General features: G+C 36.3%; 1 protein-coding gene across 5 annotated transcripts in view; it reads left to right on the top strand.

Annotated features, from left to right (window-relative positions):
- brat (tripartite motif-containing protein brain tumor) overlaps positions 1 to 14,001 on the top strand; it is a 652,026-nt gene extending 638,025 nt beyond the window's left edge. For all 5 annotated transcript variants that reach the window (XM_089644611.1, XM_089644614.1, XM_089644612.1 and 2 more), the window contains one exon: positions 1,576 to 14,001. In XM_089644611.1, the coding sequence (XP_089500737.1) occupies positions 1,595 to 4,150 (2,556 nt within the window). In that variant the 5' untranslated portion in view covers positions 1,576 to 1,594 and the 3' untranslated portion in view covers positions 4,151 to 14,001. The remainder of the gene's footprint in view (positions 1 to 1,575) is intronic.
- Positions 14,002 to 27,509: the final 13,508 nt, after the last annotated feature.

Raw genomic sequence — 27,509 nt, forward strand, 5'->3', positions numbered from 1 at the left:
TTAAGTTTGCAAAAATCAATTAACATATGTGCAAAAGTATAATTTATTATTAAAATGTCTTTGTCGTAGTATACATGTTTGCCACTTACCTTTGAAAGTTTAGCTGTAAACACGATATCTGTTGTTTGTTTCTGCGGAAACGCTTTCTTTTGAGCTCTGGCGTTATCAAATTTGCTCTCGTTGGTATTGCTTCGTAAATCTTATTATTTAAACTCGCAACGTCGTTTTCATCATAATGTTTAGACTATAGAGCTATAGAGCATTCCAATTGACTTATAGCTATGAAAATAAGATAACTACCAAATCTAAGAAAGAAAGAGTATTAAAAATTCGGATAAAGCGTGGTAGTAACTACTACTCCTAAATGCAGTACCCTACCCGTCGCAATACAGGATTATTGATTTTTTCCTCGGTGACATAAAACTGTTAGGAGGGTACGTAGTCAGGTTTCATGTTCCAACAACGCAGGCCTGGGATAATAGCCACCAATTACTAAAGAGGAATTCACTTCGACCACCAACTTTAGGAAGACTTTAATAGAAACACACCTTTCTTTCTGTTGCCATGCTATTTATAAAAGTCTTTTAGTTCGTACGGTAGTTGACTCACCCTACCATAAACGTATATATCGTAAAGTTTCGGGGTTCTTTGTGGCAAGGTCAAACTTCGCTCTTAGATTCTCGGAACACCCAAGTTAAATTCATGATCGCTTTTTACCCTGTTATTAAATTCCCCGGATGTTTTCTCCCTCGTCTCGTGGGCTCTATTCTCGGCGAGGGTGGGTCCATTCGCAGGGGAAAGCTTTTTCTAGAATCTTCCATTGCCCCTACCTTTTGAGTACCACTAAGTGAAGGGAACCCCTTAGGTGAATCAATCACAGCTTTTCTATTTACGAGACTTTCCGCTACGTACTGAAGAAGCTTTTTAAATCGCTTAGTACCCAACATTTTATGTCTTCTATGTTAAACATTCGAGGAAACCGTTGGCTGGTTTCAGGGGTTAAGTTACAAACAAAATATATACAAACTTTTTGGAGTGAAATTATCCCTAGTTTGAAGGCTTCTATTAAAACCCCTACTCTGTGGTTTTTGGTCTCCGAACCCAGACAGAGCCGGACTATAAGATAATTAGTTGATTAGAAGACCTCCCAGAAAGTCGCCGGCATGTGGTTTGTGTCGGAGATTTATGACAATTGTGGGAAAAGCATATTTTTGTTCATTTGTGTCTGGTAAGTTGTGCAGCCGCGTGGCAACAGGTTGTGACGTCGCCGGCGGCGCCTTCAACCGCCCCCTCTCTTGGTCCGGCGCGTTGCCATGGAGACCATCACCCCCCAGACCAATCGATCCCCCGCCGGGCCGCCCACCCCCACGGGCTTGATGTAAACACGGGGAGCCCGCCGACGCTAATCGATGGAAAACTCTCCGCGTGACTATCTGATACTGCATTCAATTTGTGATGAAATGCTATTCTCATTAATATTTACTGTGTTTTATTTTACCGTTAATTTTCGCTCATGGGACGAATAATAAAACAACATCTAGGTGTACTTATCTATGTTTTTTGTTATTGTTTCAGGGATGCTGGTTAATTGAAGATGGCCTCGCGCACTCCTTCCCTCGAATCTCTGCCCGGAGCTAACTCGATCGGATCATACGGAGACCGCGGGGACTTGTCGTCCTGCTCGCCGCTAGTGGACTCCCCTCTCACCCTCAGCGGCTCCTCCCCGCCAGCCAGCGACTCCGCCGTCTGCGACCTTAGAGAGTTCGACGGTGTCGACACCACCTGTGGATTGTGTCACGAAACCTTCTCAGACCCCAAAGTTCTCCCCTGCTTTCACACATTCTGCCGCCCTTGCTTGGAGAAGGAGCAGACACACCCTGACAAGGTCACTTGTTCCCAGTGCCACGCGGACTGCAACCTCCCCGTGTCCGGCGTTCAAGGCCTACTGTCCAACTTGGTCATCTCGACCATTATCGAAACAGACTCCGAGCTAGTCTCATCGGGAGCCGCCCGGTGCACAGGCTGCAAGAGCAAGGAGTCAGACGCTGTCGCGCGTTGTGTAGACTGCGCTAACTATCTTTGCCCCAACTGCGTCATGGCGCACCAATTCATGCACTGTTTTGAGGGCCACCGCGTCCTCACCCTGGGAGACCTTAAGGATGAACCCAAGAATGGACTCATCACCAATGGATCCTGCAATGGAAGCGGAGAAAAGGCAGTCTTCTGTCCGAGGCATAAAAATGACATCCTGAAATACTTCTGCAGAACGTGCTCTGTGCCCGTCTGCAAAGAATGCACTATTCTAGAACACCCTAGTGGGCACCATGACTGCGAGCACTTGAGCGAGGCAGGACCTCAGCAGTTGGAGCTTATGCAGCAGTCGATGGTAGAGAGCAAAGCCCGCGCTAATGACATGCGATCGGTACTTAAGGCCGCTGAACACAGTTCTGGTCGCCTTCAGATTCAATATCAGAAGGCACAAAATGAAATAAACGAAACTTTCCAATTCTACCGCTCAATGCTGGACGAACGTAAAGCGGAACTTCTGAAAGAGCTTGAAAGCGTGTTTTCTGCGAAACAAATATCTTTAACCGTTATCGGCCAGAAAGCACAAGAAACCGTTGATAAGATTTACCAAACGTGCGATTTTGTAGAACGTCTGACCAAATGCGCTACCGTCGCTGAAATTTTAATGTTCAGGAAACTGTTGGACTCCAAACTACAATCGTTGGTCAGCTATAACCCCGAAGCGAGCGTTCAATCTGCCTGCGAACTTGAGTTTGTATCAAATTACCAAGCAATCCAAGTTGGAGTAAGAAATACGTTCGGATATGTTAGATCCGGAGGCGAAGCAAACGCTGGACCCGGAAAGCAGCCCCCCATTGCGCGGCCTGCTGGAGCCCTTCCACCCGGCTCGGGCAGCAGCTCAGGATCTTCAGTGCACGGCTCATCTGGCAGCCTCAACGGAGCGCTTCACCTCTCTGCCGCCCTGGGAGGAACCACCCTCGACCGTCACTACACCAACGGAATAATCTCTTCCTCGAGTCAATCGACATCTCCATTTGAGTCAAACATAATCTCAAAGCGTTTCAATAGCGCCAACAGCTTGGGACCTTTCTCGGCTGCCATTGGAGATATGAATTTGAATGGAATCAATCCTTACGAGAAGTGGTCGAATGGGGGATGCGACAGTATATTCCCAACTACCTTGTCAGACCCCTATTCCATTGGAGGCGGAAATCACGCTGATTCCATGTTGGATCTTACGTCTAAGCTGATGTCTACTGCCATATTCCCACCAAAGTCACAGATCAAGAGGCAAAAAATGATATATCACTGCAAATTTGGAGAATTCGGGGTTATGGAGGGACAGTTTACCGAACCTAGTGGTGTGGCAGTAAATGCACAGAATGATATTATTGTTGCAGATACGAATAATCATCGCATTCAGATCTTCGATAAGGAAGGTCGTTTCAAGTTCCAGTTCGGCGAGTGCGGCAAGCGAGACGGGCAATTACTTTACCCCAACCGCGTGGCCGTAGTCCGCACCTCTGGAGACATCATCGTCACGGAGCGTTCTCCGACACACCAGATACAGATCTACAACCAGTACGGTCAATTCGTCCGGAAGTTCGGCGCCAACATCCTGCAACACCCTCGCGGTGTCACAGTAGATTCCAAGGGCCGCATCGTGGTCGTCGAATGCAAAGTAATGCGGGTCATTATCTTCGACCAAGCAGGCAATGTTCTGCAGAAGTTTGGTTGCTCAAAGCACCTAGAATTCCCCAACGGAGTTGTCGTGAACGACAAGCAAGAGATCTTCATCAGCGATAACAGAGCCCACTGCGTCAAGGTATTTAACTATGAGGGAGTGTACCTCCGGCAGATTGGCGGAGAGGGAGTGACCAACTACCCCATCGGCGTTGGCATAAATGCAGCTGGAGAGATCTTGATCGCAGATAACCATAACAACTTCAACCTAACCATCTTCACGCAGGAAGGCCAGCTGGTATCCGCGCTGGAGAGCAAGGTGAAGCACGCGCAGTGTTTTGACGTGGCGCTTATGGACGACGGCTCCGTTGTCCTAGCCAGCAAGGACTACCGACTCTACATCTACCGCTATGTGCAAGTGCCGCCCATAGGCATGTAAATTATTATGTGACGAAATGAATGTTCTATCTGAAAAGTAGGTGGCGATGAATTTGTTACACTTTGACGCCGATCATTCAAAATTGTGTTCGTCATATGGATTTTACGTCTTCACTATATTATACTTTTTTTTATATCCCGGTCAAGGGAAAAGTTGGGAGGAAGTACGGTTAAAGTTTACTCCTTCGTTTGTTGGACCAATCCTTAAATATTACTATAAAATTAACGTATTGCATTTGTTTTTATGGATCCTGGAAATGATCTGGCGCAAGTGAAATTTCCTAAAATTGTTGTTTTTTTTATTTAATTATATATAATATATATATACTTGTTTTTGTCAATCTCATCGTCAGTTGTTGTCGAGTATTGTTGTTGTGAGTAAATGAAGACGAAGCACGTCTGGTACAGCACTGTTCCCGTTTAGCCTGCATTATGTTTACTTCATTGTTTTCTTATTCTAATCTTATTATGGTCCGTTATGTTAACGCGGCTGATCATTGGAGGCGCTGGTTTCGATTTCGCGAACAATTCATGAGATTGCCTTTTTCCAACATTCATGTTTATTTGTATTATTTTACATATTCCCTGTATTCTAAGATTTGTTCTAGTTTTCACTTACAATTATATTTTTGTTAAGTATTATTTACCTTCGAACAGTATGGATTTTGTAGTAATTATTTTGTTTGTTTAAGGTATTTTTGCCGGTGCATGAAATCTAGTTATATTCATATTATGTATTACGAAGTGTTTAATGAATGCATGAGTAGAGATTAGTTTCACATCCACAGTTTACCGACTACGGCGACCCAGAGTTTGGCCCTTGTTAACCAGTGGATCACGCTAACTACTAGTAAAGTTCACATTAACTTACTGGATGCTGACTAGACCGAACCTTACAATACATATTATTATTATTATTTAGTATTTTGACATCATGTCGGTAGGTGGTGTTATTTTTTTGTAAGTTTTCCCGCTGTAATGACAATATTTCGAGTCCTTGATCAGAGCCTATTAGAATGTTAAATCCCACAACTTAAAACCTTACTTAAGATATTGCTCCTCTAGTTTCTTGGTCTACGTGACTTCCATTATTACAAAATCTGAATGTTTCAGTTGAAAAGTTTGTTACTTAAATCTTCAAACATATCTCAATATATTAATAAAAATATGTATTTAATGAAATTTTAACTGGTGCTTTGTTGCCTGCTTTGTTGATCGTAATTCTTTAAACAGCCTAATCGCTCCCATACTTGTCGGAACGGCACAGCTGAGAAAATTACCAGAGCTGGAAATAAACATGAAGAGGCGGTCATTTTTTTCTTTCCACAGCAACATAGCATCAGTTAGATATTCTTCTGCTTCCCCATCTTGGAGAATCCTTGCCTTGAGGATAATCCTCTTTAGACGAAGTGGGTCACCCTCGATGCAAAACAATTCTAAGGACCATAATCCTTTCCCAGTGCTAAAGAAACATGTTTAACTTTCAAAATTCTGCACTCATTGATCTCATTAGACCACCCTAAAAAAATCTCTTTCGTGTACCAAGAATTTCATATTTCAGTATTATCAATTTATGTTTTAGATTTAGTTATTGACCAAGAAGTTACATGAGAATAATTTCTGAAATTTGTGCAATTGCAATTTTCTATGTTATGTCAGATGAACGTTTAAATATTTTAATAATGTGTTCCCAGTCCGTCTTGTTTTTTGTCATCTTCAAGCTAGGATTTGCGCTCTTTAAGTACCTACTTAGATAAATTCATATTTTCTGTAATGACTTAAGGAGCGCAATTATTGTCGATTGTATTTTTGTTTCTTCGTGTTAATTTATTTAAAAAAACCGATTTATTTTTCTGATTTTATTTCATGACACCAGCCGATAAATTGTATGAACTTAGTTTTAGGTTACGCATTGTTTTGTTGTTGTTAATTATTAATATTTGGTTAAGTAAAGTGTACGATATACATCGACAGTATGACAGATATATTTCTGTAGACGGATTGTTTTTTTGATCCTCGGAAGTCAATTAATGATTTCTGTATTGTTACGATTATTTGTTTACTTATTAATAATAATAGAGAAGGAATATTCATTATTGCAATTTTTGAGGCACCATCAAAATTATTTTCTTTTGCAATTCTCCCTTATTTTAATAACACTTCTAATGCATTTAACGAGCATTTAAATTTTGGGCCGACATATTATTTAATAGATAATTTAACTAGTTGAAATAACACTTTGTTTTATTGTGGGGTAGTTTCAATTCCTTTGCCTTTTGTTTTGTGAGTGGTCGAGAGAGTATTTCACAAGTTAAGCTCATCGAATTTCCCTTTGGTTTTTCTTCGTATGTTATAATGACTTATTTAGTGTTTAAATTTCTCAATTTTATTTTTCTACCTAACTTTGCCCAAGAATAAATATTATATTTTTACGAATTCTGCTTTAATTTTCATCATGACTTTTTTATACTAAACTATACAATACGTAGGGCGGAGAGACTTGGTAAATTTTCCCTTATAGAAATTACTTCATTTGACAGTGTTCGTTGTTATCAATATTATTATTATTATATAATTTTTATTGTATAAAAACTTGTTCTTAAATTAATGTACATCGTTTTGTTTTTCATTATTTTTGTTGTATAATTGCTTTTTTTAATAATACCAGTTCTTTGCAGTTTTAAAGTTTGAAGTTTTTTTTTCTTTTGTAGTTTTGTGTGAATTGAACCCTTCCCGCATTTCCTTGACGATTGTTTGAACAGAGAAAACCCGAATGACGTTTTTCACAAATACTTGAGAATCTATAGAAAGTGAACATAAAAGCTAAATAAAAGTCAATTGATTACTTTTCTCTATTCATACAAATTTTCATCATTTTTTTATTATTTTTAGAACAAGTTTGAAGCACTGCCAATGAAACACCCTGACTTTGAAGGCCTATTGTTTGAATTGAAACACCCTAACCTGGATTTACAACAAATGGAAACGCACCAAAAATCATTTCACCCGCAAATTCGACTTTGGCTGGAAATTATGTACATTACGTATACTGACAACACAACAGAATACATTTTTATAATATAATTCAGAACCATGTAACCGAAAAACACAGTTTTCCATTTAAACACAATTGAGAAACTGGATGGAAAAACGACTTATCTAAAAACACATTTTGAGATGATGCCACAAAAATATCATTGTATAAATAATTTACTATTGCTTATTTAATATATTTAAAACGAAGTTAATATTCTACTAGGTGTAACATTCAATTATTTTAAATTAAGACGCTTTTCCTCCAATTCCTCAATATTTCCACAGCAGTTTGGTCATCGGAAAACGGATCCTCTTTGCATGGTTCATATCTGTACCTACGGTAAGTATTATTATTTTTTTTAGTTTTGTGTGTTTGTAGGTAATATTTTTTATGATTTTCTTCTTTAGACCTCGATAGATTTATGAAAATACAATGAGTCGTGAATATATTCGCAGTATAAAAGGTGAACAAACGGCTTCTGCTTACAAATAATTGAAAATCAGATTTAAATTAAAATTCGGAAAGTTCCGTATTTGAAATCAGGCTAAAAGAGATTTTCATTACTTCTCCCCTCAATCTAATTCTCTTTGAAGTTACTACCTTATTCAAATTTTTTGGAAAAATATCATATTTTTAATAGTCTAAACTTTTCATGTAATGAAATGAACTTTTCGAAGTATCCAGGTTTAAAAAATGTTGATGGTTTTGATATGTGGAGCTAAACTAAACCAGAATGTAAATGAAAGATTTTTCCGTATAAAGCACTCGCATTTTGATTTTACAATACAATAATACAACACAATTTTATACACCCACTAATTTACTTAATCGCGTACCTGTAATTTGCCTGTACCTCCTATGATTCATCAGGGCGGTACATTATAAGTTTACATTTATAAAGTACAGAAACTGATTATCTTTTTAATTAAATTTAATAGTGTTCTATTAAGTTCTGCAAGTATTTTAGTTTTTTATTATTGTGACAGACGTTTAGGCGCCATGGCCATTATCAAACTGTGATAAGACCACTTATTTATATGATTCTATTTACCCCCGAACAATTTCAATTTTTATGATTTATTGATAAAGACAATATATTCTCTATTCTGTGGGGTGCTTTGAAATCTGTTTGTGAATGACATAATTGCTACTAGCTTATTTAAATGTATTATATTGTGAACATAATGAGAAGTGGGGAATAAATCATTTTAATAATTAATGTTACATTAAGATCATTCCTTCGTTTATTGATTTCCAATTGTTCAAGTTAAAATAACATGACCTTGAACGCCGGAACAGCTGTCACAAGAATAAACAAATTAAATAAAATACTTGCAGAACTTTAATAATAACATTATTAAAATTGATTTACATTAAATTTAAAAAATATATATTCTACGAATTAGACAAAAAAACAATGGACGAATACATATGGCTTTTTCAATCTCTGTATTTATATTGCTAGTTGCTAATCCGCTTGCCTGATGAATTAGGTTTAAAAAAAAACGTTTGGCTACAAATATTTTAATAAATTAGCGGTTTTATACAAATTCATTGTTGTATTTCTTGTAATTGAAATAGTCTGCAAAACAAACTTCACACATTCGACTTAAATGGAATAAAAACTTTATTTAAACTTTTTGCTGATTGACTTAACGTAATTAATTTAATGAACAATATTCGATAACCGGCGACAACGGTTGAGATTGACAAACAACCCTAAAATACATTCCTCGTTAAAAGAAATATGAGTAATACAAACATGAATAAATTACTTTTCAACTGTCACTATTGTCAATGATCACACGATAATACAGGGTGTATCGGCACTAACCCGACAAACTTTAACCAGCTATTCCTTAGCACATTTGGAGTAAAAAATGTTATGGGCACTTTGCTGTCCGGTAGCATTTTTCTTTCAATTAAAAACAAAAAAAAATAAAATTTCCACACTACATCACTGTCATTGGCATTGCGTTTCGTGTTCAACAGCTGTTATAAGCAAGTATGTCAAAAAGCGTCTTCGCTCTTTCGCACACACTAAATAATAATAGTTAAAAATGAGACGAATGGTGCCGTGCCATTTCGTTGTGACTGTAAAAGTGCGCCAATATAGGTAAAAACGTGCATTATTCAACGGAATTCGAATAAAATATTTGCCAGATGGGTTTTCAAACTTTGACAAAGGATAAAACAGTGGTGACATGTGGTGAAAATATGAATAATACATTTTTTATTAAAAAAAACGTTACCGGACAGCAAAGTGCACATAAGATTTTTTACTCCAAATATGCTAAGGAATAGCTGGTTAAAGTTTGTCGGGTACGTGCCGATACACCCTGTATATGAGCGCAAAGATGTAAAAAGGAAGAATTCGGTAGGCAGCTTGTTTGTAATATTAATTAGAAATATGTCTGATCACGATAATATTTTATTTTGTAATCTGATGGAGTTAATTATTGATCAATCGAATCAATGTGGCCATGATTATTTTTGACCATATGCACCGTTTATTAAAAGCACTATGTAAGATATTATATAAAAAATATTTATTAGTGTTTTTTTTTTCAGATACCAAAATTAATTTCTGATTATTGGTATGAAATATGGATTTCAGATTACTAAGTTCAATGCTAAGTTGTTGGTAATAGCGTTTTGACTGAGTGAATTATTTGAATGTTTCATACAATCCTTCCGAGCAAGTTTGCATACTTTTCAGTTAATGCAAGAATCTTAATTAAATTTTATACTGAGCTTTCAGAAAAATATTTTTTTTACGAAATGAACTGTTAATGGCACATTTTCGAGTTGAATGTTCAATGCTTAGAAAAAATTTAAAAAAAAAAACTGCATTCATTGTAGGAATTCAGTCAATACTCTATATGTCAAATGCTTCATGTTAAGATTTCTGCGAAAAAAAATATTCAGTTGTCGTTTTCTAACATAAATGTGTAAATAATGATATCTTCTTATGCCTATACTACTCTTGGCGCAACGTTTATAAGACATTCAGATAAGGAGCCCTATTGCAATCTCATATCTCACAGTTGTTGCTTGAATTATGATTGGTTATGAATGGAGTGTTGGCGAGGCGAGGCGAGGCGAGCGCTACGCATTCGGTCAGTCTCGTCTAGAGTGTAGAAGGATTGCATCCGCAATCGTTTGAATCCTAACAGTGTTTGTAGGTGATTTAGGCTGGCTTCAGTTATTTCGTACAAGCTTAAGAGTAGATGGCTGACGTTAATTTGACCTCAAGAGGCCCGGAAGACGGAGATTTCCGCGGGTCGTCTTGCGGTGCTTTTCATACGCCGCGTTAGTCCGTCGGTTATAGTAACCAACAACTATTTCAGAGTCAATTACAATAGGGAACATAATAAATATACTCGTGTATTAATAACGAGGAACTCGTGTAACACTACTTTAAAGTTATATTTAATATACTTAACAGATTGTATCTTTTTACAGTTTCACCAGACAGCTGAATTTTTTATAGATTTCTTTAGGTTGTCCTGTTTTTTTGTGTCTAATCCCAGTGAGTGCATCGTTCCTATCCTGCCCCGCTCGTAGACATAAATTTTCTAAATATTGTTAAAAAAATACTCTCGTGCTGGAAAAATACTTTTGCAATATTTCTGAGAACGTTTCTGAAAGATTTCCACTTCCACTATTTTATTTGCAACTTTACTGCATTTGAATAAATTTTAATTACTTTGAAACCTTCGGGGTTTCATAACACCTGCTTGCCAGGTCCAAAAACATTGAGACATTCTTTTCTGTAAAAACCAATTTCTACTTTATGTCGAATTTACCGAGCTTTAACGCTTTTGTGAGCTCATTTGAAATTCAAAACGTAGGTAAGTTTATAGTTTTTAAATATTTTTTTTACAATAAGCAGATGAGCATACATGATGTTGTGCATTTTTCGTGTATGGTCGGAATGGGAACAGAAATTTTGCAGTTACAAAATTTATGAATTAATTAATTTTCAAACCATCATAATTGTGTTTAAAAAACTAAATGTATACACTGTCGTATTTCATTGATATATTCGAATTATGAACTTGTACCTACTTTACCTTAGAATAATAACTAACTTACTGTTAGAGTTATGTTAAAATCGTTCCCGCTTTTCGCAAATATAATCCCTTCGACTCGATCCGCCAAATTGAAATTTTATTTCTCAAAAATAAAAGCGTATCTTGACGTTCCACGACAAATAGTGCCCGAAGCGATTGCGAAATCACGCATTCAAATTTTCTCTTTCGGTTCCACAATTTCCAGAGTTTTCCCAAAGGGTTTTCACTTCCCAACATTTCGTATGGATTCCTTATGTCAACTTTCTGGCGCTTCTCCAAGAGGTCATGGAAAATCTTTTACACAGAATTCTAAAAAAATGGTAATTAAATTACTTTCGTAATTCGATGAAAAATACTAATATTTTCCCATAAAAAATCACCATCGCACTTAAAAGGCAGTATTTAGTTTGCATCACTGAATTAACATAGATTTTCGAACTACCGCTTTAGACGTACTACAGATGAAACGATCGGGTCTAGTAGACGCAAGACCAAACGGTTATTTAAAACGTGCTTGCGTTCATAATGTTTTTACTATCATTAATAAGCTAATCCGAGGTAAACGTAAGATCACAATTTAAATCCGCCATCTTGTGAATTGCTTTATTATCCAGAAGGAAGCGGATACGGATTTCATATCGCGGAGAAACTCAGAAGGATGATGGAACGTTCTTAAATAATGTTATTATTATATTTTGAAAGCGCTCTTTTCGAAACGTGGAAATATCTTGTTTGCAGAGCGGAGTGATTCATCACGAGAGCGGCTTCAATTTTGAATAATCGGCCGGGAATTACAATAGCTACGCCAAAATTACTCTCGATAAAAAACGAAAGCGGCAGTTGAAAGCTCCGCCAGATGTAAATTAAGCTCCGTAAAGGGAAAAACTGAAAATTTGCATCGCTAAATTTCAAATTAAACGTTATCAATTTTCAAACGTTCATATTAAATCATTTATAGATCCAGATAGATTAATTAAACAGAATGCGAATATTCCACTGGTCTTTTCACTGGTCCTGGTCATTCTTCATTTTATAGTAAATAATATATCTATTCAAATTAGTCCCGAAGGTTTCGAGGACTTTATCTCCTCTTGTTATGCAAGAATCCCCTTACTCTCCATTGCTTCATTACGTCTTTGACTGAATCCCAAAACCCTTTGATCTTTGCGGAACCTCATTTGCTTCTGAATCGTTGTATATCATCCCTCTTCTTTTGTTACAATTTTAACGAGTTGATCCATTTGTAAAAAATATATTTTGTAACGATGTAATAAATAACGCGTTGCTTTTAATAATAATTAAAATTTTCATAGATTCTGCTTTAATTTTCAACCGAACGTAAAATGTATCAAAAGCCCAATTCTCAGAAAGCTTTGTGAAACTGTAACCACAAGTTTTATACATACTCACTGCATTGTATCTTGTAATACGTTACACTAATTAGAATATAAAGTTTACGAGAGCAAAGTTCCAACTGAAGTTGAAAAAGCTGCTGCGCCATTTTGTCCCGAGTCGTATTGCTGTTCCGAAGCTGCGAACTTTATTGCAACCCCTTAAACATCTGGACAAGTGGAGTCATGAAGGTTTCAATCGCGAGGGCCTTGCTGTCCAAGGAGAAAAGGGAAGCGAAAAGAGACAACGAAATAACGCCAAGAAATACCGCCTTAACTCCCAAAATAGGTTCCCGACAACCTTGACACTTGTTACCACATTGCGCGAAACTGTCGCTCCATTGTAAATCTACCTGTTTCCGAACAAAAAGAATTCATCCAAAGGTGGAAACTATTACTTGTGCCTTCCATACAAATTTGAATGGAAAAAATATTCCCTCTAGCCCTCGTATTAGAAATTGAAGGGCTGTTAGAAGAAATATTTGGATCGCAAGACACGTCCTCAGGGCATTTCTCGTATTCTTCTTCATTCTATGCTGCACATGCTTAGTAATATAATCAATCAAGGTAATTGATAAAAAGATAGCTACTAAGAAAGCTAAAATATTGTTCTATGCCATACAAATTAAAAGGACATGTTCATAACGGTTATTTGAAAGAATTACGTTAAAACGTTTTTAGCTTTAACCACCACCCCCAGCTTTAAATAATTAACCACGGCTTCACGATGAAACAACATCGACGAATACGAATTATTTTGGCGTTGAATTGTGGCACCTGCAGGTTCTACTCTACAGCCTACAGCCGTTTCCCAGAAAGTCTCCCACAATAATTTTACCCACCGAACGAGCTTCGAGTTTTCTATGGAACGTTCTGCTGTGAAATAATAATGTACACAATGCCATTAAACGTTCATTCATAGACTTACTCAATAATTCTCTTTTACACTCGCTCAAGTAACGAAGTGACAATTCAGACCAATCCCTTTCATACTTTTTCACGTAAATTTAACATTATTAGGTAGCTGTCATTTAAAGTACCTTTGTAAGATTCCTCGTAGGTTTTAATACTTGAAGTACATTTTTTTATCTCGCTCTAGGTAGGCCGTACAGTTGTGTACCTTTAAATTATTAATATTGTGACTAAACCTATTTCACTCCAAATTCGTAAACACCAAATAATATAATAAATTCAAATAGTTCTTTGCAGTACATAGAACATATTTTTATGAAGCTAACTTTTCTACCGCCTAGCTGATTAGTCCCAGGGTTCAAGGATCAAGTAACGCTAACCGTCACGGGTTCTCTCCCTCTCTCTTCTTCCTGTTTTTCTCTTCCTCGGACCCAACACTGTCGTTCTTCCGGACTCGCGACTCCTGCAGTCTCCAACTCGGCGACTGGCTGACAATTAAAGGATTGGGAACTTAACCTCTTCTCGTTGGTTCTCTGAGGTGAGCTTTGTTCGAGTCCCTATGATGAATTGATGAATTGTTCGTGTTTCCGATGCTAGGTTAAGTTATCAAATTAAGGTGAGTATCTAGTAGTCTATATTTTTGTATCGTGGCTCATGCCCAAGGAAGAAGAGTGTGTTGTACTAAAGTGTACGCTTGAAAGACAGATTAGATGTGGAACGTGGTTTAGCAAATGGAAATCGGAAGGGTATTGGAGAAATGGTGTACATGTGCATCGGTTAGGTTAAGTCATGTATGTATGTATGTTAAGTATGCGTGTGATATTTTTGGAACTAAGGTATTTAGTAGGCGAGGTGCCTGTGGCAGTAATGGTTATCGGAGACATATCTCGACTCATTTCGCTGTGAACATTATTCTTTGTGAAGAAAGTTTTACTAGGTTTACGGTTATCCCCGGGTCCCCGCGGCGGAAAAACCCAAATGACAACAATGTTGAGTATAATCATGTTTGGTCTACACTTTAATTCTAGAGCTATGTATATTATACGTATATGTAGTTATAAATCACCGTGTTAACAATTTGAGCACAAACTGTTTCCCTCCTGCGCTGTTTCAATGTTTTTAAATTATTAAAGTTGTTAGCAAGTGCTGTCAAGTAGGTTAAAGTCACCTCGCCCGCAGTGGTGGATTCTTATGTGTTAGGTTAAGCACAATAGTTATAAGTACACGTATATTAACAGTTCATTATATAGCACTGCACCTAGTAGATTAGCTAGGCGTCGAGCAGCGAGCAGTGATCCTGGTTCTGCGGCGCCCGGATTCTTGTATTCCGCAATCGGCACTGCAGCCGTGCGAGGCGTGTAGCGTATAGCGATATTTTCTAGTTTTTCGTGATTATTTCTGTAGTATTGCGTGATGTCTCTTTTATTCTTAATACCAAGTGTTTTTAATCGTTTTCTTTATTTTAAGCTTTTGATAGATACGAGCTTTTTGTGAGAACAAATCTATGGAATCTAAGTCATTAGAGGTATATTTTTTGATATAGCTAGTACTGTTAGGTATAAATAATAGGTCGGTGGCTTAAAGTAAATCGTAGGAGTTCCGCTTGCACTCGGTCGCTACGCCATTAGCAGTTCATGTATCAATACATGCAGATATTCCGTAGGATTTTAGTCCAGCGACGTTTGACGGGGCGGTAGAGAGGTGCGCGCGACGCGTGACGCATGTTAGGCGGATAAAAGATGTATTCTTTTATATTTGTCGTTTGTTTAGGATGTAAGCGTGTGAAAATTTTGAATATACACTGTTATAATACATAGTTTTGTTTAAAATAGTCGAGATAAGACAATGAAGCTTTGGTATAGTTCCGTGCTGAGTAGCTTGGTTGTGCGGGGTGAACTGGCCTACAGTCTACAGTTGCAGTAGACAGGGCGGAGACAGGGCGGTTCACCCCGTTTGTTGTGTTTCATAACGTTGTTCGTACCGTTGCACTTCTTGATTCCACATGCACCGTTACTGTAAAGTCTCAACTGTTGAATATGTGTAATCGTGTTGATTGAAGAACTAGTCCGGTCAGCGGTCGGGCGGGGTCGGCCGGAGGGCACCTTACATATCGCTGGACGCCGCCGGAGGGCGGGCGCAGGGCGAGGGCCAGTGCGAGGTGCGCGCTGCCGGATTCGGAAGGCGGACAGACACATATATATATTTTATATTGGGAGAGGAGTCCCACGAGAGACGGGAGGCTGAAGAGGTCCGGCAGCGCGATACGCTTGTGATGTGTTTTGTCAATCGTAGGTTTATGTAAATAGTTATAATAACCTTTACTGTTTGTTATGCATCTCACACAGGTTTCCAATATCAAATTATATTTTGTACCATTTTTAATATTAAGGCGCGATAAAAATCACGTATTTTAATTAATATTCTACTTCGCCAAATTCTCTACTCTACTCGCTTCTTCAGTACATATTACTTTTATAATGGCACATTTTAAAATGGTAATATAAATAATAATACATTCGTGTTTCAATTTGCAACCCCAGACTCGATATTAACCTCTCGTTTTAATGCGTACAGCATATCGTGTGTCGCAGTTACTCGACATAGTACAGCATCTGCACACAGCATCCCTCGGTAGGATGAAACCGGAATTAGGAATAAGATGTCGATGCTTGTAAACGCATTCACAGATAAGCCATCCACGGTGGTCGAACTCAGGCCTATATAAGATATTTTTTAAAGGTATGACTCAATTTTTAAGACTGATACATAAAAAAACTGAAAAAAAGAAATAAAAAATAAAAAACATTTGTTCAGTGATAATTATTTTGCTCTGTTACTCGCGCTGATCTCTATCTTTCCTTCTCCAACTGGAGTCAACTTCTCCAACTGGAGTCAACTTCTCCAACTGGAGTCAACTTCTCCAACTGGAGTCAACTTCTCCAACTGGAGTCAACTTCTCCAACTGGAGTCAACTTCTCCAACTGGAGTCAACTTCCAAAACTGGTCGCGGTGTTTAGACGAGAAGGAGCTAGAGCTAGGACATCGAGAGAAGAACGGTTCTATAACTAATTTGTATCATTGAAGGAGTGATTTAAAAAAATAATTGTTGCCAAAAAAAAAACAAAAAAATATTTCCACTTTATTGATGATTGTGAATGTTGTTCTTTGTCGGTTGACACGAAACGAAAGTTCAATAATTTATTTTTTCATAATGAACTAGTGTCTATTATCATATTATGAATGTAACAATTAATGTTTAAAACTCTAGGTTTAGGAATAATTGTTCCGGGGCCACACTGTCAGTCATGGATCATTTTAAACTTAAATTACTTATTAAGGTTTTATCTTGTAACTACATCCCCGTCTTTACTTTTTACCGAGTTTATTGTCAACACTGAGACGTCATTAAAGAATCCGAACCGAGTTTCAAACAACCTTTACTTAACAGGTTCGCTGCTTCTCGTATTTATATTTTTCCAAAAAAAAAAGAAAAACATTCCCGGGTTACGAATAACCTGAAAATATTTCAAAATCTCCTACTATCACCACAGTAAGCGGAAGCGTTGCTTTTGTCGTGTATGGGGACTTATGAGGAATTGAACTCACGACGTCTGGATAAACAACTCACAACACAGCCACTCACAGGTTAAATATATTTATGGACAAACTTCCCATTTACTTTATTCTGTTAATTTAATTGATGGAGACAAACAAATACATAGTACTTAATACAAATAATTAGTACAATACAATTAAACATTAATAACAAAACTTAGTGTGTTATCGTGACTTCGGTCGGAGTCAGCAAAACTTTTTGTATTATCGTGGCTTCGGTCGGAGTCAGCGGCAGCGAACCTGTTAAATCAAACATATCAAAAGCATGGCTTCAATAATATCCTTTTGAATGATGAAAGATGATATTTCTCTCCACACCCTTTTATGTTAATACTCTTTTATCACGTCTCAATGTACTATTGTGGAATTTATTTGTACCAGATTATTGTTACTATGTAATTTTAAACATTTTTCATTATTTATAAAATTACCAATATTTATTTTCAAACGATCCTTACTTGTAATTGTATATTGTAAAACAACCACTTGAATTACCATTATATTTTATCAAACGTGTTAGATTTCAACAAACAGTGTTTATTTAAGTAGGTACATAATGATTTGTCTCTAGGTTTTAATAAGTATGCGTGTTTGTGTTTTACTATGAAGTAATTTATTTTTCATATCAGTGTTGATTTAAAAAAACAACCATTAAGGCAACATTTATAAAAGGGCCAATAAATAACTTCATTAATTATTGATTAGGAAAAGTTGGGCTTTTCACGCGATTATATAAACTCACCGAATCTTTATCGAATTCTTACTAATATTTTCAGCTCCCTAAGCTTTTCACTGCTTTTCCCTATAAGCTCGTGGGTCTGTCTGTATATTTCTGTTTTAAAGTACAATACGCCATCGCAGTTGATCAAATATTAAACAGTATATTTAATACGCCATGAGAATCAATTTAGTAAAAAGCTTGGAGGCTAGATTCCAGATATGAAAACGATTTTTGACTGAACCGATTTATGAACTTAATCACTTATTAATTGAATCTTTTGAAGGTTTTCAAGTATTTAACCAATTTTAATGATTTCTTGTACCGTAGTAGATTTGGTATAATATTTATAACACCAAATAGAAATCGTGATTGTAGATTAAGTCAATACTAACTCAATATGGGACGTTCTCTCTGAGGTCAGTGACCACTACCTACTAATTATTGCACTATAACTAACTAATCACTATCCATTCTTCGTGGCACCTGTGAACTGGGATGGCTCGTATATGCCAGTTTGCATTTGACGGGACATCCCAACTTAATAAGTAACAAGTCTACAATGTTTTCCATTTAAAAGTAATATAAATTCATTACTTGCAATTAATCGCAATACATCTTTTAAAGGTAGTCTAACATAATCATTAGTAGTTACCTAAGATGTATCTCTAAGTTTGTACTGCGCAAAGCATTAAACTCCTGTCTTCTGAGAATATTCTAATATTAAAACAACTAGCGTCATTTTCTGCAAACAAGATTATTGGTTGAGACGTTTTGCGAAAATGACATTTCGATATAATTACATAAACCTGTTGTCTATTTTAGCCTTACTGTTTCTATAATACTATTATGTTTGAGAAACAAATTGAAAATGGTGTATTTTATTACTTGAAACTATGATAATATGATATTATAACTCCCTAGCAGTAAGATTACTCTAGCTCTTTTAACGATAAGACTATTTTAACCGCAGTAATTAACTAAGGTTTAGTTGGTGTAGGTACCTATCTAGTCTTTATACTTTGTGCTGTTGGATGTCGGAACATCTCTAATCGTAAGTATTTATCTGTGCCCCTTTCCCTCAACAGAAATATCTCCTCAACCCATGCACGAATACGTTTCTTCATTGGAATGCTTGGTCTAGTTTAGTCTCCGACTTGGTTGTTCCCAGGACTTGGTGAGGCATCAGGCGTGTCCTTTATGTTTCCTTCCTGTTCAGTGTGTACTGTGTAGGTCATTTCGGTGGTAATGTTAGGCGGAAGTCTAGTGCAGTGGTAATGGGTCATCCAGCCAGCCCAAGGGGAGTATTGGTAGAATCGTTGAAATGTGGAAAGTTATTAAGTAGTGTTGTTGTAGCTCCCCCTAGCGGTGGCGACGCCCAACTAACTGATGACTAGTGGCGAACAGCCCGGCGCCTTCTCGCTCGACTTCCGGTAGAGAGAATATTTCGTGTAGGCTTCTTGAAATAAAACATTTATCTGTGTTAGCAATGGTTGTCAAAAGTTACATTATGAATTTGGAAAAAAAGTATTTTGAAGAATTATAAAAAGCCGTCATAATATATTCAAAGGTAATTAATTTTTCCCGAAAAATGTTGTTATTGTTCTAAAATGATCAAAAAATTGTTGAATCAAATAATAATGATAGTAATTATTGGAAAAAAATAATATATATACGAACTTGTTTGTGTAGGATATTTATTTTATTTTTTTTATCAACCATATTGAAAGTGAAATATTTGTAATTTAGCGTGTTTTACGATGTATGATGTTTAAGTTTTTCATTTATGAAAATATCAGCACAATTATTGATAATGCAACATGCAACCGTTCCACGAGCAGAGAAAGTTGCCATCGAACAAGTACTTATCGAATGGCCAAGAATGTTTATTCTCCTTTTTGGAATTACTAGATTAAGATGTTTGCTAGGAAATAAAGTTGTGAGGATTGTTGGCTTGTGGTCAAAGTCAACTGCACCCAGTTGGCGCCATTCAGAGCTTCCAGCGCCGCCGCTCCCCTGGCGGCCACTAGCGGAACTAGCACGCGGGTTTGTTTCCCGGACGCCCGAGGATGCGTCTCGGCTAACACACCTTGCACGGTGCTGCTCTTAGACAATTATTAGGACTATTAGCTTCATTTGGAAATGGCCACAACTTTGGGAAAGTTTGACGGAGGTGTCGCCTCTTGAGAGAACCGTTGGAATTGTTCGGTTTTAAGAAAGAGAATAGTGTAGACTCGATATTTGCTGTTAAAAATATAACTTATTTATTTCCAGAGAATACCAACATTCCAGCTCATGTTATTAAATAGTTCGGACCTAATCGGGAACCGAACCACTCCTGTTGATCTTATCATTAAATATAATTAATAATTACCTTGATAATATCTCATTCATAATTTTACTTCTATGTTGTACTGAAATGAATGAAAAATAAAGTGTTTGAAAAAATATTTCTCTTTTAATCACCCCTCTGTTCCCAAAACCCTTATTTCTACACAAAATAAATTACAATTGTTTACCTTTTTACTTACAAGGGGTCTCTAATGAACTAAATATAATTTTAAAAAATTTAATGGTTTATTTTATTTTTTATGTGAAACCGCACAAAAGTCCCAAATGCTCCCAACCGTCTGGAACTAGTGATACTATGGCATCTCCAATCGGGGTATGTTGTGTGGTTGAAGTTAGTGGGGAAAGAAAGAAGATGGAGAGGTACTCTTTTACTAGGTGGGGAAGTACATTGCTGTTCAGATCTGGTCGCCGAAGCCATTTCAAGCAACGTTATTCTGAATGGTGGTCTTACGCCAGGGCGATACTGAGAGTATCTTCCACTCTGGAGCGTGCCGCAATTATATTTTGAAAGATTAATTTGTGAAATAAAACACGTTTATCAAATAAAATCATTTACTTGCGAGCGCCGGGCTTGAAACCGCGACCTCTAGTTTGCTAGTCCAGAGCCTTACCCCTCGACCACGGATACGCGTTCGTAGACGGCGCTTATTTAATTATTTAAGGAAAAATGTCCGTTCGCAAGGTATGCTTTAAAGCAGAGGTTCCCAAAGTGGTCTATATAGACCCCCAGGGGTCGATATCGGCTTGCAGGGGGTCTATGTCAGCGAGAGAAAAATTTTGGGGTCCACGAGATTCAAATGGGGGTAGATACGAGCGGACCCCCATTTACCTTAAGTCAACATTTAGGAGTTCCGTAAATGACACAATACACCTAACACAAATAACACAGTTTGCGTAATACTAATAATAGACTGAGAAATTACTCATTTGATATTTGTATTTTTATATTTCGTAAAGTTGTTTATTGAGGTTTATTAATAAAATTATACGTTCCTTTTCTTGTCAGTATTAATATATTCAAGCAAAACATTGTAAATCGGAAGCCGCGAATTTTCCTAGATTCCCAACTTGTTTTTGAAAAACTTCCAGGGTAATAATGACGTTCAAAATTTAAATGTACTTCACACAGACTTCAAAACTAAGTTTAAGGACATTTTAACTGTGGAAGTGGAATGTTGAAGATTCGGATATCATATGACAAGAAGAACTGACCGGAATAAGCCCTAACAAAGAACTTAAGGCGCAGTTCTGTAGCGCCAGCTACAGAAAGAAATTCCCGTTGCTTATCCTGCTCCATTTTCATTTGGTGTAATACCTCACAAGGGCGCCCCTGTCTGCACAACGTAAAGACAGAGGAACTATACCCGCCACCCGGTTGTTGGACAGGCAAGGGAAGGGAATCTTCTTACGAAAAAGAGAAACGATTATCACATGGGACGTTAATAGTTTTAGGAAAATTCAATATTTGGCAGGCAGGGGGTCTACGGAAAAAAATATATTTGGCAAGTGGTCCACGGGGCAAAAAAGTTTGGGAACCTCTGCTTTAAAGTATTAAGATGAAATGTGCGTATACATTCGTATTATGAATATTGTACCGGTGATTCAATCGAAAGCGTCTCTTGAAAGAAATGATTTATATACGGACAAAACTATTTATTCATATCCATGTTACATGTGTGCATTATTGTACAGGCGCAAACAAACAATTCGTATAATTTGCAAATAGTGCTTTTCTATAAAATAAATAAATAAGCTCAGTCTACGGACGTGTAGATTATAACATCTGTTCCGTTTATCCTTATAATATTGGTAATATGTATAGATCTACTCAGGACTGATCCTGATCCGAACGGCGCCCGGCGCGAGAAATATTTTGGCGCCCTTTGTCAAAACCAGTCCAAAACCTTTCTATTTTTGTTCAACGCCGTTTAAATAAAAAATAATCTCTAATGTGATGTGTTAGGACTGTTAGGTGTTGCGTATTATCAGCGCCTTGGCAATTCGGCGCCCGGAGCGCACTGTTCCAATTGCGCCGGCCCTGTAATCTACACGAACCCCCTGCAGAAAAATACAACGAAAACTTGCAATATCACAGTTTTCAATTGTAATTTTCATATGTAATAACATCACCCATCTTGGAAACTAAATACAACGAAGATAAATAAAAGTGTACAAATATTCAATATGAAAGCAATACGAGTATGTATTGAACCGGTAAGATATACAGGGTGTTAAGGGACGTTATTGACTTATTTTAAGAAGTGATTCCTGACATTACTTTTTGGAATAAAAAATGTAAATGAAATTTTAGAATCCGGTGACTTTTTTCATGTTTTGTCAACATAAAACATATAAAATCGATAGGTATTGGACACTTGAGATCAGGGTGACGAGTCGATTACTAGGCTAAGTGACCAGTAACGACATTTGGAAGAATTTTTGCTTGATTGTGAAAAAAAAACATTAAAAACGCCTCCGGATTCCAAAATTTCATGTACATTTTTGACTCCAAATAATGTCAGGTTAAGTTAAGTACGCCCCTTAACAACCTGTATACGTAAGTATTTACTGGTTAAAGTAAGTTAAGTACGCCCCTTAACAACATCTATAGGTAAGTATTTACTGGTTAAAGTAAGTTGAGTACGCCCCTTAACAACCTCTATAGGTAAGTATTTACTGGTTAAAGTAAGTTAAGTACGCCCCTTAACAACCTCTATAGGTAAGTATTTACTGACATTTTTTATTTTTAATGAGTTTTTTTTATTCACAATGTACATTTGTTACGTATAAATTTTTTTATAAAATTAATTTTTATATAAAATAATAGCACTTTGCAAATCACCTCTATTGACAATGTTCCCCGTTATGTTGACTCCTCCCTCCGTTTCCCTCTCAACCCCCTCCCCCACCCTCAAATCCCACCCACCAAAGAACCAAACTAAATAAAACCCCATATTTCTGCACTTAAAAATTTAGTTTTAAAATAGCTAGTCAATGACACGGACGTGTCGAAACCGGTCGCTAATTTTATAAAAAAATTTATACGTAACAAATGTACATTGTGAATAAAAAAAACTCATTAAAAACAAAAAATGTCTAGAAATTGTTACATAGTGAATGCCAAAGAAATACAAAAAAAAAAAAAAGTATTTACTGGTTAAAGTAAGTTAAGTACGCCCCTTAACAACCTCTATATGTAAGTATTTACTGGTTAAAGTAAGTTAAGTACGCACCTTAACAACCTGTATAGGTAAGTATTTACTGGTTAAAGTAAGTTAAGTACGCCCCTTAACAACCTCTATATGTAAGTATTTACTGGTTAAAGTAAGTTAAGTACGCACCTTAACAAACTCTATAGGTAAGTATTTACTGGTTAAAGTAAGTTAAGTACGCCCCTTAACAAACTCTATAGGTAAGTATTTACTGGTTAAAGTAAGTTGAGTACCCCCCTTAACAACCTCTATAAGTAAGTATTTACTGGTTAAAGTAAGTTAAGTACGCCCCTTAACAACCTGAATAGGTAAGCGTTTAAAATGGTTTGAACATAAATATTTCAACTTTGAAAAACACAAAGATTTCAACTTGTTTGACAAAAAACTAAAAAAATATATTTTCACGCCTGTCTTTAGTCATGTTTTATTGCAAAACAGAACATTGAAAAGTGACTACACAGACTAACCTAACCATTTTTTTTCTATCTTAAATAACATCCTCCTCAGTTTTTGTTAGAATCTGTAGGTACTAAAATAATTACCTACCTTCATTACATATTGCTTTGTGTGTTCAATAGTACATGATCTGCTCTTTCATAGACGGCGATTATTTAATTATTTTAGGATTAAAAAAATGCCGTCAAATGACGCCTCGCAGATTTGAATCAACGTATTTTTTTTAATTAAACAATTATTTTATTATTATTAGAATACACACAAAGAAATATATTATAAATTTAAAAAAAATATCATCATTTAGAATAGATCCTAATGAGAGTAAAATCTCATACACCGCACAGAGTTTTGGAAAGGGAGGAAAGAGCTGACGTGTCACGAGGCTGGCTGAATCAGTTGTTCTGTGCAAGAGCGTCGTCCCGTCTTGCCACTCTTGCTACGCAATAGTCGGTTTATCCGTCCAGTTTAAGACGAACCAAAAGATGTTTAGCATCATAATTTTTTTTTCAAATTACGATTTTAAATATTAAGTTCAATTATTTGTTTGTGTTCGTACATACGCAAAACGAATGCGTATAAAAATTTTTGTTCGTGTAAAAACTCAATTCTTTCAAGAAAAACATAAAATATTATTATTATTCTTATTAATTTTTTTTAAATTTATTAACCAATATACATATAATACATAATTAAACAATATATATAATATATAATATTAGTGGTAACAATACCTCCCTAATTGAGAAATTCTCGTTTTTAGGGAGGGAGCACTATCAAATTGACAGTACTATACATACTTATCAGTTGTTACAATTTGGATGATAATGAAAATATAAGTTGCAATTTTTTTTTTTTGTACATTCTGAAATTTTTTTATACATAATGAAAAATATAAGATGGCATTTGTTTTGTACATCATGTAAATATAGGTTGGCACATCGTAACACATACTTAGAAATTATTTAATAGTAAAATGTTTTTTGAGTTTTTGTTTAAAAATTTCATAATTCCTCTCGGATTGTATTTCTATAGGGAGTTCGTTAAAGCATTTTATTGCTGAGTATGTGTAATGATGTTGGGCTGTTGTAGTATTAAGTTTAGGGATTATTATTTGTCCTAAGGTAAAATACCCTCTAAAAATACATACATTAGATACCCTCTAAAAATACATACATTAGAAGATAGACGTAAAATAAACGATTTAACGTTCTTATTCAAAATACTTAACTCTAAATTCGACTGTTGTGAACTCCTGCAACTTATAAACATACATACACCCACAGTAACAACACGACAAAATACAATATTCTACAGCAGCACACATAAGCGAAACTACATTGCCCACTCTCCGATACAACGACTTCACACCATGGGAAATCATTACTTGGGTGATGTTGACATATTCAATACCAACTTGGCAATTTTTGTGGATCATTTAAAACATTTATTTCAACAATACTCCTAAACACATCAAGTAAACCTACAAATAGCTGTAATTTTCTGTTTTTGTTTCTTGTGTTTGTATGACTTGTTGCATAGCTTTTATCAAATGTAATTTTATTCTTATTTTTTATGTTTCAAAGTCAAATTAAAATTATACTACCAACCATGTAAAAACCCTCTGGGCGTTAAATAAATAAATAAATAAAATAAAATAAAAATACAATATAGTACACTTGAAGTGACGTAACGTAGAAACTCGCTCCACAAATGTTATTTTGTATACTGATAACGCCTTAAACGGATCGAATGACAATTTATTCGCCTTCAACGTAAGCAATCTTACCAACATGCCTTCCATTGATATGCTTGGTGTAACTCTGAGTGACCAGCTCAGGCACGGTGGCTCCATCGAAGTTCCAGAGAAGCTGGGTGTTCTGTACAGGGCCCGCAGATACTTTAATAGCACACAACTGCTGACCCTGTACAAAACGCAAGCGCGCCCCACTGTTGAATTTAGCAGCCACTCGACTTGACTCGCAAATACCTATAAAAACCATTGCACGTGCATAAACGAGCTGTCCGATTGATAGATTTCCATATATTGACAAGCGGATTGCAAAGTTTGGAGCACTGGCATCATGTAGATATGTTGTCCTTATCATTGTCTTTAACTAGCGTCATTGATCCCTTCGGCACCTGTGCGTAATTGGGAAACACGCCTAACGCGCATCCAACACATGTTCACGGTTGACATTTGTTACACGAGAACGGTTCGCTTCCACGACTCATTCTTGAGTTCAAAAGCTCGGCTGTGAAACGATTTGCTGGCCTCTGTATTTCCTTCCTCTCTTCAAGACCCATGTTAACTCTTTCCTCTTCACAAAAAGACCCATCAAACAGCATCATCAGAATTGACATCCAATAATGTATTTATATGACTTTCTTGAAAGAATTGAGTTTACACACGGACAAAGCAACTCATTCACATTCATGTTCCAAATTATTCATCTTAATATTTTAAAGTATGCTTTTAACTTATCTTGCAAAAGTATATTTTCCGGAAATAATGAAATTAGAGAGCTCTACGAAAGAGCAAATTGTGAAGTACCTACTCTCTTAAATTAAATCTATCGTCATTTAAGTTTCCACAGTTTTTCTTAAGATTGTCGTCGATCTTTATAAATGCGTTGCGATGTTTTTTAATTGATCAGAAAATTATTTCATTATTATTTATTTTACTTTTCCCATTCAATTATTTCAATAATACGGGTTAACTTTAGATCCGCAATTGCTTATTCCACCGGACAAAAATCAGAAAACCTTTAAACTAACAAGTCCAATAAAATCAATGGAAACTTTCATACTAACAAACTGGGCAAATAAAACAATCCTTTTGAAGGATAATTAAACTAATAACAATGGGAAATTTGGTTTGGTGGGAGACAACCTATGTTGAGTTTACGTTTATTTATTTATGTAGTCTTTTACACAAAAATAAGGGTGGTATAGCATTACTAGGTAATATGGCAAATGTAGCCATACAATTATTGCATAAACATTAGTACAATACACGAAGAAAAAAAATTCTGTTAAAAAGTGACGGCACGCGAACTTCCTTCCTTCCTTAATAAAAATTTAATCGTTCAGAATATACAAAACGTGTTCTTTTCCTATAGGTATCATGACGGAATGCTACCATATAAGTATGTTATTATCAGTATCAGTATTTGTATGAACACGTGTTCCGCCGTCCTAACGAAAAATTTCTTTTGACTGGTACTTTATTAAGAACTTTTTCAATTCATTCGTTAAAGGCCCGCAGTCCCGTTTTTAAGAGGAAAATAAATAATTTGACCCGATTTTTATTAAATTAACAATATTTCATGTCGGTAAGTTTTCTCAGTGTTGATCATCCACAATAATCTTGGTAAGTAAGTAAGTTTTCTCCATTTAATTACAGACATTATAATACTATATTGCATAATGGAACACACACTCAGTATTGCCCTAGTGTAATTTCTTTCATACATTTCATTCAGAATTGAAACGTTGCTTAAAACGGCTTTGGCCGCGTTTGCAGATCTGAATAGCCAGGTACTTCCCCACCTGCCTCTTCCCCATCCCCTTCCCCTCACAACTACCCTCAGC

This window comes from Hesperophylax consimilis, chromosome 21 (genome assembly GCF_061612785.1).
Source record: "Hesperophylax consimilis isolate HC1 chromosome 21, BYU_Hcon_1.0, whole genome shotgun sequence".
Taxonomy (NCBI): Eukaryota; Metazoa; Arthropoda; class Insecta; order Trichoptera; family Limnephilidae; genus Hesperophylax; species Hesperophylax consimilis.